The sequence below is a fragment of the Sciurus carolinensis genome, chromosome 11 (assembly GCF_902686445.1).
Source record: "Sciurus carolinensis chromosome 11, mSciCar1.2, whole genome shotgun sequence".
NCBI classification, from domain to species: Eukaryota; Metazoa; Chordata; class Mammalia; order Rodentia; family Sciuridae; genus Sciurus; species Sciurus carolinensis.
This window is the reverse complement of record NC_062223.1, coordinates 6664101-6679213: the sequence shown is the minus strand read 5'-3', so window position 1 is coordinate 6679213 and position 15113 is coordinate 6664101. Positions and strand designations below refer to the sequence as shown.

Here is a 15113-nt window from a genome sequence, read left to right as displayed (position 1 = left end):
TCTCCCTAGAAAAACTCACCCTTTCCTCGGTGGGAGCCTCCTCCACCCAATGCCCAGCCTCACCGTGCTCAGGGCTGCTCACAGCTCTTGATTTCTAAATGCATTTGAAGGTAGTGGCCCAGCCTATGTCCTGCCAAGTGGGTGAAGCCCAGGCCTGTCCAACCTGTGCACCTGCCTGTTACCAGCTGCAGGGTGACCAGAGACCCCTGGGGGAGTGCAGGGCTGAGCACAGCCCACGCCCGGGCAGCCTGCGTTTGCTCAGGAGCTTGCTGGCCTCCTTTCTCGTGAAGCCCCTGGCTCCTGCAGAAGTCAGGAGTCAGACCTGAGGCAGCCCACTGGGTGGGGGTTCTGGCCTCTGGTTTCCTCATCTATGAAGTAGGAGTGACCTTGGGGCTGCAGGTGGGTCCTGCACATGGCATTGTGCAGCTGCCTCATCGGTGTGGCCAAGCTCTCACTGATTGATCGTGGACAGAACAGCAGTGGGTGGGGCGGAGGTGGTCACAGCTGCTGTCTTGAAGCCACCAAAACTGCCAGGTGTGCCTTCTCTGGGGCTCCTCGTTGCCCAGGTCAGGGAGGCCCCAGAGAGTGCAGAGCCGAATCCCACTTGGCTGGGAGCAAGCCTTGTCCTGCCTAAAGCGACAAGAGCAGGGGCTCCCAGGGGCTGGCTGGAGGGCTCTGTGGACAAGACCCTGGCTCCCTGGTGGACATGCTCAGGGACCCGGCTCAGGGCGAGCTGCCGGGGCATCGACAGTGAATCTGCTTCTCCACCTCTGGAGTTCCTCCCTTGCAGCGCCTCCTCTTCTGCAGACTGTGCTAAGGAAGGTCTGCTTCCTGGCTCTGGTGCCTGCTGGCCTAGCCGCAGGCCAGCCGATTGGCCCCTCTGGGAAGCCAGCTCCATGCCCGGCTCCTGCTCCCAGCCGCCTTCAACGTGGTACCTGCGTAGAGGTATCTCACGGAGGAGCACGGAGGGGAGCACGGGGTGTCCTAGTCGCTGCTGTCACAGGAGGTGGACAGAGGTAAAGAGCCTTCATCATGGACTGGAGACAGCTGGGGCGTGCTGCCTGGTGTGTGTGAAGCCGAGCCTGATCCCCAGCACCAAAATAAAAAAGCAGAGGACCCTGTATTATTATGTAACGGGAAAGGACAGGACGTGTCGGGTTTTAAGCGTCCCTGGGACTGCGTATGTGTGTGCAGGCATGTTCTGTCCACCAGAAACGGGGTTTCTAGAGAATTCCCTCAGCCCCGAGGAGCTCCGCAGTGTGTGGCCTGTGGGCAACTTCTCTCCACCGGAGTGTCTCTTGAGTGTCACTGGTAGTGGGGACCCACCCAGGGCCAGGCAGCACTCCTGACGAGCAGTGGGGCCTCCACAGTGAAAGGCAGCCGGCAAGAGTGGCTCGGCCACATCTGGAGACCCAGCTGCAGTGCACGGTCACTGCGAGTGGAACACTGCCTGAAGGGGACTCCTTCCAGCAGGGCCCGAGACCGAGTCAGGCCCCCGCGGGGATGGAGGTGCTGCCAGGAGGTGGCCAGCCTGCACCCCGTCGCCCCAGGAGAGCCTTGTGGCTCCTCACCAGCGCCACCTCGGGTCCCACGGGAGTGACTTCTACCTGCACAGTGCTGGCCAGCTGCGGCTTTTGCTTTGCGACGTCCGCCCTGGTGGCATGCATTCTGCTGGGAATCCCCCGGTAAAGCCATGCCTGGCACCTCCCAGCCCTCAGACCTGTTGGTGACGGAGGGAGGGCGACGAGCCCGGGCTCGTGTTTTCAGACACCGGCCACACCACCCACCCTCGCCACCCATCCTCGCTAAGGCCGCTGGCAGGACTGTCCTCAGGCAGCTCTGAGGTCCACGTGGGCTCCAGCGAGCCACTGCCTGGCCTTTGCAGTGGTCCTGGCAAAGGTCTGGTGGGCACATGGGAGAGCGGAGCTCATCTCTGGAGGCAGGGTGGGCGCAGCTTGGGGCCGCCTCATCTCACTGGGAGTCTCGAGGGAGTGCCACCTCCTGCCAGGCTCCCGCAGCTTTGACTCTGCTGTCCCAGAGTTGAGGTGACAGCGTAGTGTGGCCTCGACGGGCGCCAGCAGGAGCGTCAGGCACCCCTCTGCTCATCCTCGGGGCTGCTCCCCCAGGGTTTTCCTGGGCAGCCCTGGACAGTATGTGTCCAAGCCAACTCTGAACTTACCTTGGAGCAAGGCTGGCAGACTTGACTCCTGCCGGTGAGTCCAGTCCTTCCCCCGGCTTTGCCGATTTCTCTCGGTTCATTTGCTGCAGGATTGAGTTCAATTCACTAATAACGTTTGCCTTTGGGCCCGAGAGAATCGGGCTTTTGGCCTCCGTGACGTCACCCCACAACTTGGAGGTCCTCGGCTGGATGATCTTGGCCAGCCCGGGCTGGGCGCTGCCCGGCGGGGGCGGGGGCGCGGGCGGGGGCACGGCGAAGCTGTCCACGTCTTCCTCCAGGAGCGCATCCTGGTAAAGGGCATTGCTTTTGTGGATGATGGGCTTCATTTTTGGCTTTGGAGGCACGGGGGGCTTGTCGACCACGAACGCCTGCCCGTCTGCATAGACTGTGCAGGTGTCCACACTCTCCCCGCCCTCGGAGGACAGGGTGGAGATGCTGGACACCGTGGAGATGGTGCTGGTTGTCTCCAGGTGGTGGTCGCTGCCGCTGCGGCTGTCCACCTCCTCGATCCCAGAGTCGGCGACCGTGTCGAAGCTCTCGGGGGGTGGCAGGAAGGAGGTGGGCAGGCAGTTGGAGAGGCCGGCTGGCTTCTTGCTGTCTGCGGGGTTGGCTGGCTGGCTGGAGTTCAACGAAGGGGACGGAGGGGCATCGTTCTTCTGGGTGGGGACAGAAGCAGCGCGGTCATCGGGGATATCAAAACTATTGGCAAATTCCAGGGGAGGAGGCAATGGCTCTGTAAAAACAAAATCCTCATCCAAGTCCACGGATGCCAGTGGGGGAGGAGGGATGCGGAATGGCAAGACCACCGTCTCCTCCACGGAGCCCGCGGCCACGATGGTCCTGCCAGGCGTGGTGGCGGGCTCGGGGGCGGCGGAGATCTGTAAAGCACCTTCGGTGTCGGAAACACCTTCTGGCACCGCGGAGGGCGGGTGGTCCAGCTTCACGTCCACGTCCTCTCTCTCCTCCTCTTCCTCCAGGGGCCCGCCCAGCTGGGTGGCGTCCACAGTGTGCACCATCAGCAGGCCGGCCGACTTCTGCTGTGCCGTGTCCACGATGTTGATCAGCATGTTCTTGTCCCCCCCTCTCCGGTCCTTGCCCAGGTCCGTCTCGTATTTGTTCTCTGTCTCCTGCCGGCGCAGGGGTCCCCGGGTGTTCTGCCTGGTGACGGGAGGGAAGCCGGTGTCCACGCTGGGCCGCATTTTGGTATCGATGTAGAGAGGTTTGTTGAGGTCGGCCTTGGGGGGCTCCCCCTTGGGCCCCTGCGGGGACTCCTTCATGGCTCGGTCCCTTGCGGAGAGCGCCAGGGCCAGTGGGGAGCTGGGGTCGAGCAGGCGCCCCGTGAGCGGGTGGACGTAATTCTCCGGGCTGACTGCGCTGCTGCTCTTGGGCGGCGCTGCGGGGCTGCTCTCGGGCCCCTTGGCTTTGGATGCGGAATTCAGGGGCCTCCCGGCCTCACCCTGAGCACCAGCCTCGCCACTGACCACGAAATGGTTCTCGGGCTCCCTCGGTGCTGCCCCCGATGTGGGCGACGCCAGCGGCTCCGTGCTGTCCTCATCGCCAAGCCCACCCTCCTCTGGGAACGTGGAGGGCCGTGCCCGGGGGGCGGGCGGCCCCAGGCCCACGTCCTCGTCCCCCAGGTCCGTGGACAGGAAGGCCGGGGAGTTCCTCCTGGCTTCCAGCCGCTTCTCCCGGTCGCGGACAGCCCCGGCGATGGCTGCAGCGAAGGGGCTGCTGGAGGCGAGGCCGTCCTCGGGCCGCAGCTGGCCCGGCGGCTCGGCGGCCGGGGGCTCGATCTCCATGCTGCTGCCCTGGCTGCTCTTGCCGCTGCTGCTGGTGGAGGGCTCCTTGACGATGATGGTGGGGATGGGGATGGAGCACGTCTTCTCGGGGCTGTCCTCCACGTTGGACTGCTTCACCAGCATGCCCTTCCTCCTGGCGGGCTTGGCCGGCACGTAGACGGCCTTGCTGGCGATCTTCCCCACCTCTGAGTACGGGTTCTCCGGCATCTGGCCCCGCCGGCTGCGGAAGGTGGCCTGCGGGGCGGCGCTGCGGCCGCAGAGGTCCTCAGAGTCCAGGGAGTAGCGGTCCAGCTCCCGTCTGTAGAACACGCCCTTCTCCCTCATCATGGCGGCCACCGTGTCAGACCTGGTGGCGGGGGACGCCTTGGCAGCGGAGTTCTGGTTGAACGCGGGCTTGATGGTCCCGTAGACTCTGGGAGTCGGGGACTTGGGGCAGTTGTAGGCCGTGGGGGAGGGTGGGGGTGGAGACGGGGGCACAGACTGTGGCGGCGGGGGAATGTCCTCGGACGTGTCTGGCATGGACAGGCTTCTGGTGAACTTCAGCATTGGGGGAGCCAGAAACTGTCGCTCTTCCTCCGTTATTCCTGCGAGCAGAAAACGGGTTTAGCGTGCGCAGCACACTGGGCCACACCATCCAGACGACGCGCACTGACTGCCACACAGCTCAGCACAGGCCACAGGCCCGCAGCTCGGCCGCGCGGCCCGCTCTGCCCTGGGCTGCAGTGGGCACGCGCAGCCAGCCTTTCTCAGTCCACAGTGGCGGCCCTGAGCGGCCAGGGCTGAGCCCAGTGCTGGGCGTGTGCGGCTCTGAGATGGGGTGGGCTAGCCACACCGGCAGGCCCCCTCCTCCGTCCCCGTCTGCCCACTGGCACAGGTGGTTGCAGTGTGGAGATGCTGCTCTTCAGATGGCGTGTGCTCTGCGCCCCTGCCCACGTGTGCCACAGACCCGCTGCCAGCGGCAGAGCTGTGTGCCCTGGTGGCCTGCTGTGCTGACAGGGTGTGGCAGCGCTGTGTGGCCTCTTTGGAGGTGTGGGAGACACAGAGAGCTGTGACACGGAGCCCCCGGGGCCTCGGCAGGACGGCAGTGAGTTGGCTGGCTCAGAAGTAGAGAGCGAAGGAGCCCCTCCCTCTAACCAGAGGCTCCCCCCACACGGCCACAGGATCGTGAGCAGGCGCTCTCCGGGCTCAGCCCAGGATGCCCACACTGGCCCGTCTAGGACCCTATGGAGCAGGGCGGAGGGCTGTGGCCAGGTCTCATGTTTGACCAGGGCCCAAGTGTGCTGGCCAGGCACGAGCTCAAAGCCACCATCCGAGACAACAAACCAAAGCTCATGGGCACTTAAGGTGAGCCAGGGTGTGACTGTGGCCCTGCGGATGCCACGGTGCACCTGGAGCGTCCTCTGCATGGTGGCTGCTGTGACTACAGACTGAAGCATGGCTCAAGACAGGAGCACAGAGACAGAAGCGACACACAGCAGCAGACGACAAGGACCAGAGCCGCACGTCGGGCATGCAGCATTCCACAGGTAGAAACACGGACGACCCGAAATCAATCACTTATGCCAATGAAAACTTCATCTGATAAGGGTATTCCAAATTGTCCATACTCCTTGTGGGAGGGCAGGCGGCCTCGAAGGTCGGTGCTAAGGGCCTCTGAGTTGATGGTCTGCTACGTGTGGGTGCCTGACGGTCACATTCCCAAGGAGTAAGCATTTGAGAATACACCTTACGTGAAGGAAGCTGGGAGGCATTCAGGGCACAGATTCCACACTGGGAGGGTTCACTCACCTGACAGAAAGATTCTGCTGTCTGACAGGAGGAAATCAATCGTTATTAACCAGGAAAGATCCAGAGACGCCACACGCGTGTGCACCTCGCAGGGGGCCCCATGGCCAGGAGGGCGGGTGTTGAGGGCAGTGGACACCAGCTCCCCGCTGCCCGCTGCCTCCTCCTCACTAAGCCCCGCTCAGCACACGGGAGGTGACCAGAACTCCCAGAGCCAGAGCTGGTCCCCAGGGCCGGCCTGGGAGGCCAGAGCCAGGCGGGTGCTCTCGCTCTCCTTTGTGTGGTGAGGCCCCCTATGTGCGGCAGTGGCCTTGGCTGCCAGCAGAGTTCACAGGGTAAGGACAGGGCTGCATTCTCTCCCAAAGGGACTGTCCAGGGTCAGGTCTCCCTGCCTGTCAGAGTCGAGGCAACAGCTGGGACGGTCACAAGGAGGGCAAGAGCTGCTTTCCAGGACAGTGCGCGTTCCTTGGCGCCTGAGAACTGACCCAGCCTCCCTCAGAAGAATGTCCCTTGAGCTTGTCCCACAGAACAAGGATGCAGGGAGTCCACTGGTCCTGCCCGCTGCCCCCTGCCCCATTCACCCACACTGTGACAACCCGTCGAGATCAGAGATGCCACCCGCGCTGCCTGTCTGCCAGGGGAGGAAGGTTTCCTGCTCTGGTGCTCTTCAGGGGCTGCCTGGCGGATGAGTGAGCACCCCCTTGGGGCAGCTGGATAGCCTGGGCCGAGCCAGACCTCGCGAAGCCCCTGAGACTGCTGCAAAGCCAAGGGGCCACTTCTCTGGGGGAGGGTCATGCTTCTTACCTATGGATTTCTGCCTTCGCATCGTACCTCGGGGGAGGCCCAGGAACGGGCCTTTCGGGCTCCCGGGAACTGTGGGTGTCATCACAGCGATCCCCTGGCGCTCGTACACGGACTGCAAACCAGAGAGCTGGGTGAGACGTGGCCCTGGCCCACCCTTGGCAGCCCTGCTGGCGAGGGCCAGCGGGCAGCAAGGAAAGCCCCCACTGCCGCAGCCTAGGTGGGTCGGGGGCAGGGCAGAGTCTCCGGGGCTGCAGAGCCGTGCTGAGATCAGGCAGCCCCGCCAGCGCTGGAGGCAGGCACAGGCCGCTCCAGGGACACGCTTCCCCAGAGCAGCTGGACAAGGCTCTGAGCCAGGGGGCAGGACAAATGTCCTGTGGGAATGAGCACCGTGGGTGTGGCTCGGGCTAAAGCCTGTGGTCTCTGTGTCCCTTCGCTGCACAGTGGCCAACGCTGGCCCCACAGCCTGTGTGCAGTGAGCAGGGCCCCTGCCAACTCAGGACTGTCCTGGACCAGGCTGCCCAGCTCAGCCCCAGGCCCGCCCTAGGAGGAGCCCAGGGCCCTCCACCTCAAGGCCGGCTCCTCGTGGCCCGGCCCAGGCCTCACAGGCCAGCCCAGCGCCGCCATGCACAGCCGGCTGCTGACCACCTGGCTGCGCACCTGCTGGAGGAGCCGGGAGAGGACCGGAGGGCACAGGAAACACGTGTGCTGGCTGTCTAGTCGGGCGAGGGACGGCCCTGTCCATCTCGCTCTGCAGCCCCCCAAGGCTGGGGAAGGGAGGCCAGGGCCTGGCCCCGGGACGCCAAGGGTCGCTGTCCCACAGAGCGGGGGTTTGGGGAGTTGGGCGCGCAGGGGCAGGGCGTGAGGGGCTGGGCACCTCGGTCCCTGTCCTCCACAGCGGCATCTGTTTTAAGGTGCTACGTGAGGCTCACGGGTCCCCTTGCAGCACTGTGGGCGACACTCTTTAAAAAGACGAGACTAAACCCAGTCAAAGAAAATACCAAACTCAGCAACTATGAAAGGCCTGCTCAGCTGGGGCGCCCGGCGTGGAGTGGGCACTGAAGCCCGCGAGCAGCGGCCCAGCCCAGGCGCCGCCCTTGCCCGGGACATGCAGCAATGTCCAGAAGCCCCTGCGCTTCGCAGCTGGGCCCACGCTGCCCCCTGAGCTGGCAGGCGGTGCTTCTGGCACGTGTTGAAGCCGAGACTCAGGGACAGCCCTGTCCTGAGGACACTGTTGCCCAGCTTCAGTGTCCACCAGAGATCTGGAGGACCATGGTGCGGGGTGGCCGGATGGCCTCCTCCACCCAGAGCAGCTGTCTGAGGAGTGCTCACTGGGCCTCAGCTGACTCATGGGGGACGCCCTCGAGGCCCGGGGCGAGGTCCAGAGCTGAGGCCGCCGTGGCGAGTGAGTGGAGGGGTTCTCTGCACCTGCACCGATCCCTGCCCGCTGTTCCATGTGACCCCGGACCTCAGCCCCAGCCCTGGGGACACAGCCACTCACGTTCATGTCTGAGGCTGCGGGGAAGCACCTGCTGGTAGGCCGCTGTTTGATGGTGGCCACCCTGGTCTCCATGGCCACGCTCTCAGCCGTGCGCGAGGGCTTGGGGGCGGGGACCGTCTCCTCTGGTTTATCTGCAACACAAGGAGAGGTTGGGGCCCACAGCAGAGGCAGGAGGGCAGGGCTGTGGGAGGAGCAGGTTCAGCAGCGAGGCGCTCGGCATGCGTGCGGTTCTCCTGCCCCGGGCACCGCCTCAGCACCCTCCCCAGGGGCGCAAGGGCAGATGGTGGAGCAGACCCTCAGCGCCTCAGGGCCCCTGGGCCACGCTGGGCCAGAGACCCTGGAGCTCTCACTTCTTCAGAGGCAGCACCGGTCCTCACTATCTGTCCTCGCAATGGGGTGGTGGTGACCAACTTCCAGAATTTCAAAGAGACATTCAGAAGTGTGGTTCTCTTTTGTAACTAGATGCAGTTTCACGACTAGGACCTACCCCGGAGGCTGGGACTTCGACAGTGTGTGTTCAAGGAGTTGGTGGGACACACAGGAGTCCCCACTCTCCACAGGGGACGTTCCCGTTCATCCTGTTCTTGAAACTGACCCACTGCAAGGCCCTGAGCTGCACTGCCTTCCAGTCACCCGTGACGAGAGCCTGGGCCTCCCGAAGGGCAGGCCAGACCCCAGCCTGGGCAGCAGGTGGAGGGGAGGGGCGTGCGGGGGCCAGCTGACCCTGCCGCTGGAGAGGCGTTCATTCCGTCAAGGCGCGAGACTCCAGGGACCCTGCGGGCAGGCTGCAGCCCCCGTCCTGTCCCCACTGGCTCTAGAGAGGCCCTTGACCTCACAGCAGGTCCACACTTGGAGGAAGTTGTCACGAGACCAGGAAGGGGAAGACATGGAGGGACAGTGGCAGTGGGGGAATGTGCGTGACGGCCTGGCCGCGGAGGATGCTGCCTGCCAACCCCCTCGGCACCCTCGCCCCGCTGGCTCACCAGCGAGAAGCTGAATGGATGCGAGATGCCAGGGACCACGGGGGCCTGGCCCGTCCTCTCCTGGGCCCTCCTCCAGGGGCGGCTTGCACAGCTGCCCAGCTGTTGGAGCTGCCCTCCCGCCAGGAGCACCTGCCCCTCAGGGACCGGTCAGGCAGGAGGAGCACCCTACTCTCATTCCCTATGGCAGTGGGCGCCCCCAGTTGCCATCATCTGTGTCTCCACCCCTGAGCTGTGCCACCCTCCTGGGCCCAGGTCCTCCTGCCAGTGTCTGCCCTGTCACTGCATCTTCTGTCGTCCCTTTGGCCAGGCTCAGGTGACGCTCTGGTGGCCGACTTTGGCAAGTGCCAGGGTACGTGGCCAGCTGGGTCTGTCCATGGGAGCTGAGCCTCTGGCTGGGTGCGTGGCCAGCTGGGTCTGTCCGTGGGAGCTGAGCCTCTGGCACTGGCCGTTCGGTTTTGCTTCAGTTGAGGTGTGGCTGTTGGTCACACCTCCAACAAAGAGGACCAAGGTCCGTCCTGCCCTGGGGTGCTCCATGCCACCACAGTGAGCACTGGGTGGGCACAGCAGAGGTGTCTGGGAACCAGCAGTTCTTGACAGTGCTGGTCCCCTTTCCTCTGCCTCCCATGAAGGGCGAGGCTGCCTGAGCCTGGACGGTGGGCCTGGAGGGTGGGCTGCTGAGCTGTGGGAGGAGGGCCTTCAGCCCGGCGGAGCGGGGCCATTTCGGCTGTAGCACTGCAGAGCACCTGCGAGAACCCAGCTGCCTCTGACGTGCACAAGCTGCAGAAAGCTCACCCGCATGTGCTCAGGCTGCCACCCTGCAGGCTGGACGTGGGGACGCTGGGGAGCACCAGGCTGGCCACCTGGCCTGGCCTTTGAGGAGTTCAGTGGCTGGCAGTCACCGAGGGCTTTGAGCACGTCAGAGAGGCTGACGCAGGACGCAGAGGGCTGTGGCCCTGAGCCGAAGGCCCTGTGGGAAGAGGCTGGTGGCTGGGGCCTACGGTGCAGTGGGCTGCATCTGGGCTCGCTGGGGCCAGAGGCCCGGGTGTAGCAGCTCTGCCATGGGTGAGAGTTGGGCCTTTCCAGAAGCTGTTTCCTAGGTGCCGACAGGTGGGCTGGCTCTGTTCCCTGCACTCAGAGTGCGCTTGGAATGTTCTGTGCTCCGAAGGAGTGGGCAGCAGTTCTCGTTCCAAGGCCATGGGGCCAGCACAGGAGCCTCCAAAGCTCTGTTAATGGGGCACCCCAGGGTCACACTTCTAGGCCCTGAGGGCAGTTGGGGCCGTTTGTCCCATGGCTCACTGGAGGAACCTGGCCACAGACAAGGGATTACCCCATTTTATAGGAAAACAACCTGAGGGTCTGAGATGCTTGGGGTCACACAAGGAGGGACTGAGACCAGGCAGACTTGAGCTCGAGTGACGGTCACCCAGCCCTGCCTGCCGTCCAGGGTCCCTGGCAGCAGAACACTTATTTGGGAATTGCTAGGGTGGCCGCCGGGTCGCTGGCCTCGCCTAGCTGGTCGGAGAGCAAGGTGGTGGGCGCGTGGGCAGTCGCACCTGGAGGCCTAGTGTGCTCAGGCCAGTGGAGGAGTGCCTCTTGGAGCCATGGCCGCCTTGAACATGGGCACCCTGGCCTCGTTGAACCTTGCCCTTCCTGCCTCCACCTGCAGCCCTCCCTTGTCTCTCGGATTTGCTGGCCCACAGGAGCTGGCCACCTGATGGCTCGGTCCCACCCTGCAGGTCATTTACCAAAACATAAAGGCCTTCAGGAAAAACGCAAGCCTCCATACGCTTCCTGCTTCCCATTCCGGCTCCGTTCACAAAAGCTGGAGCCGGGATGAGGAGGATCAGCCTGGCTGGCCCCCTGCAGTGCCAGCTGAAGTGGCTGGTGGCTGAGGACAGTCCTGCAGGCAGGCCTGAAAGTCAGCAGTCCAGCGGAGGCCACTCCCACCCTCCAGGTAAGCTGACACCCTCTGCGCAAGACAGCGGCCTGCCGATGCCCAGGGGCCAGGAATCGCCGGCTTCCGGCCAGGGAGGAGCCGGCTCCCGAGGCAGGCTGTGGGCCTTTCCCAGTGACACAACCCCTGCCTGCCTGCCTGTCCCCCAGCCTCAGGACAGAGCTGCAGAAGGACGGCAGCCAGTGTCCTCACACTGGGCCACGCTGCTCTGCTCCTGCCCAGTGAGACAGACGAGGCTGGCTTTGAGGAGGAAGTTCCCAAGCCCTCGGGCAGCAACCCTAAAGGCCGCGGCAAACAGGGAGCCTGGAGCCACAGGGCACCATGTGGGGAGCCCCATCAGGGCGACTCCAGCTTGTCCTCATGGCCCTGTGCAAGGTGGTACTGCAACCAGAGCCCAGGACACAGGCCATTCACAGGTGTCCCCTTGTTCCTCAGGAAGCTCCTGGGGATATTCTGGAAGTTTCTGTGAGTTCTGCAGATGCATTAGGACTGCCAGCAATTGGGTGTGCCAATGTTTCAGGTGGCTGGACAGTCTTGGGGGTTCGTCTGTCCAGAGCCACTGTCCACCCTGCCTCCCACCATGTGCACTGAGCATAGGTTTTGCTCACCTCTACAGGGCAGTGCCCGTGCCCATCTTGGGGTGGCAGCACTGCACAGGCTTCCCCTGTGCCTCTGTCTCCAGAGCACCAAAACACCACAGCCCAGACACGCAGGGACGCAGCCACACGTGCTGCGTCCGGCTGCCTCTGGCCTCCTCTCCCGAGTCAGGGAAGGGCAGGGGTATAACTTGGGCCCCATGGATCCAAGGCTCCTTCCCAGGCAGGCGGTCTGGGTGCAGTCAGAGGCGTCGGGAGGGTGGCGGTCACGGTCCATTCTACAAGCCCATCCCATCAGCCCGCTGCCCTCCACTTTGCCTCTGCCTCTGCCAGGGCTGCCCGGGGCTGGTGTGTGTCCACAAGGGCCAGCCACAGTGGTCTTGCTGCTGTGGAGCTTGTGCCCAGCAGTGTCTGGGGCCCAGGGCAGGTGCCCAGAACTGGGGGTCGCTGAGCAGGGCAGGTGAGTGGGTGGAGCTGGAATTTGAGGGGCTTCACTGTCCCATGAATCTCCTGGGGCTGCCGAATCGAGACTGTGAGCCAGGCGGCTTAAGGGGACGGAAGTGTATCCTCTCGGTTCTGGAGGCTGGAGTCCACCTGTGGGGCAGGGCGTGGTCCTGGTGCGGCCCGGCTGCCCTTACTGCCTCCAGGCTCCTGGTGGCTGCCGGCAGCCCTGGGATTCCCTGGTTGTTCCTTCTTCCCATCAGGACACCGGCACTGGTTTGGGTCCCTCCGAGCCCAGCGCAACTGCATTGTGGCTACGTCTGAAGATCTGATTTCCAAGTAAGGACCCGTGTGTAGTTCTTCATGGACACAGATTTGGGGGGATGCGCTCTTGACTGCAGTGTGACTGTGAAGGCCATGGTCCTGCCCTGAGGCACACGGCCTCCCTAGTGTGCGACTGTGTCCTTCCTGGGCTAGGCAGGCCTCGCTTAGGTGCCGGAGGGCACTGGGAAGGGCTGGAGCGTGGAGCGCTTGGCCCCGAGAGCGAGGGTTCCTCGCTCAGTGGCCTGGCAGCAGGGGTGTTCCTCCGTCCCTCTGACTGGCCTCTCGGCGTCGCTGGCCCACACCCCACCTCCTCTGCTGCCTCAGATTTGCAGCCGGATTCCTCTGCTGCTGGAGGGGGTGGTTTCCACCCCAGGACAGCTGCCCGTCCTGCGTGGCTCTGCCCCGGCTGTGCACTCAGTCCTCTCACCTGCCACACGGTCCTTGGGAGGTGCCCACTGAGGCTCGGCCTCCCCAGGTCCCAAGCCTTCTCCTAGACGGCGGTCCACTCTTGGCCAGCTCTGTCATGGGGCCAGGCCCCTGGGAGCCCAGGGCGCTGTGTCTTCTCATGCGGGGGCTGCGGGGTTTGTCCAGGGATGGAGGTGAGGTCAGAGAGACCTGTACTTCCAGGACGCGAAGCTGCTGGGCTCCCCCGGGCCTCCACACAGGGATGACTCTAAAGCCCGCTGGGCTCCCCTGGGTGGCCCCCATGGCAAGGCTGCACGGAGAGGAGGGGCTGAAGCTGTGGCCCCGGAGGAGACCGCTGCAGCTGGCACCTGCTCCTGATGCCCATGCTGCCCTGAAGCTGGTCTTGCTGGATCCCAGCACTGCCCACCTCGGGACCTTCAGGCTACCTCCACATGAGGCCTGAGGCTCCGTGTCCGTGTCCAGGAGGAGCCTGGCAGGTCCCTTCCCAGCCCGGGCAAAGTCCCGTGCTCCTGTGGAGGGACGGGCTCTGCTCTCGGGGCCCACATGGGCCCGGTTCTGGCCGCTACCAGCCACTGTGGCTGCCCGTCCTGGCCCACGACAGACTTCCCAAAGAGCCACGTAGCTCCGCGCCCCATGCAGAGGAGACTTCCCGAGCGTTGAGCGGGACACTGTTTGCCCACTGCGAGGGGTTGGCAGGTCAGTGCTAGGCCAGGGCTCCTGGCCAGGCTCACAGGAGTGCGGCGTCACCCCCAGCCAAGGCAGGCTTGGCTGTGACCACCTAGGGGTCCCGATGGCGCCACGTCATGGGATGTGGACAAGCTCGGAGGGACATATTGGACACGCTGGGGGCATCACAGACAGGAGGGCCAAGCAGACGGAACAGACGAAGCAGGGTGTGGTCCAGGTTGGGCCCCTGGGCGGCCCCGACACAGGAAGGACAGGGGCTCACGGCACAGCCAGACGCACAGGTGGTCACAGAGGGGTTTCTCTTCCTGGGGGTGTGACAGCAGGAGGACGGGGACAGACAAGCGCTTCCCTTACCCTTCTTCTTCCGCACCGAGGCTTGCAAACAGAAAGGGAGGCGCCATGAGCCAGGACGGCGACACGCAGCTGCCCGGCGCCTGGCTCAGCTGGGGTGGTTGGGGTGGCCGTGGGGGACAGCGGGGCTCTCCCATTGCCCATCTGGGTCGGTTCTTTCTAGACACCCACCCCCACCGCTGCAGAGAAGGCCCTGCAGCGCTCCCCGGGCACCCTGCACGCAGCCCACGTGCCATGGGGAGCAGAGGCCGCCGGCCACGACACCAGCCGCAGCCCCTAGGGCACGGGCTGCCCGCTGCCCTCGGGAGCCCGCGTGACCCCTTGGGAGAGGGCCTGGCCCTGCAGCTCCTTCCAGAGCAGAGCGCGTGCACAGTCCCCGCGGTGTGGCGCAGGAATGCACGGGGCTCTTCCCTGCGGGCCGTTTCTGACAGGACCAGGGCCAAGGTGGGGCCCGACGGGAGGCGCTCGGCAGCAGGGCTGCCTTTCTCAGAAGCCTGAGGCCCCCTGCCCAGCCCCAGAGTCTAGTCCCAGCTGCAGCCAGAGTGGCCTGGCCAGCCTCGGCGCCCGCCTGGGGCAGCGTTCACCAGGGGAAGGGGCGCCCACGCCTGTTTCATTCTTTTGGTGGGAGCCTAACGGTGCCCTGTGGAGGGCTGGCACGGGTGCGGCGATGTCCAGCAAGACCCCCAGGAGTGCGCCGAGGCCAGCTGGGCGGATGCTAGCTCTCACACGCCTGTGGTCACAGGAGCCAGGCTTCATCCCCTCTTCTCTGGCTCAGAGCCACGCTCTTTCCAGAGGCGATGCCTGTGAGGCGTTTTCGGGGTCTGGTGGCCTGAGTGGCCACTGTTTAGGGGTCATATCGTGGCTCACGTGGCTGATTTTCACCCACCCCAGTCTACCAGGTGGCGACAAGTGGCCGGAGCCCCTGCTTCCTGAAGACTTCCCAAGGTGCTGCCCCTGAACGGGTGAGCAGCACCATCTGCGCCAGGTACGGGGCCTGCGGCCTCTGTTCTGGGCCTTTCCTGGCCGTGCTGGGCCAGCCGCGGTGGGGCTCAGCGGGCGTGCCCCAGGGAGCTGCTTACCTCCGTCCACTAGTGGGAGGCCCCACGGTTCAAGACAGAACAACGTTAGAGAGACAGAAGAGATCCACCACACCCGCAGGGCTCCCCGTGGAGAGGCCAGGGCGGAGCTGCCAGGCATGCAGGGGCCGGAGGGGCCTCGTGTCACCAAGGGGAAGCAAGCCAGCAGAGGCCGTGCGTGGCGGGAGTGCGGGCGAGAGCTGGCGGGGC

At 64.7% G+C, this 15113-nt stretch overlaps 1 protein-coding gene across 1 annotated transcript in view; it reads right to left on the bottom strand.

The window, feature by feature from the left end:
* Shank2 (SH3 and multiple ankyrin repeat domains 2) overlaps positions 1–15113 on the bottom strand; it is a 422358-nt gene that overhangs the window by 10648 nt on the left and 396597 nt on the right. Inside the window, 5 exon segments of the mRNA XM_047516941.1 lie at positions 2180–4562; positions 5767–5787; positions 6568–6679; positions 8066–8196; positions 13831–13851. Of these exon segments, the coding sequence (XP_047372897.1) occupies positions 2180–4562; positions 5767–5787; positions 6568–6679; positions 8066–8196; positions 13831–13851 (2668 nt within the window).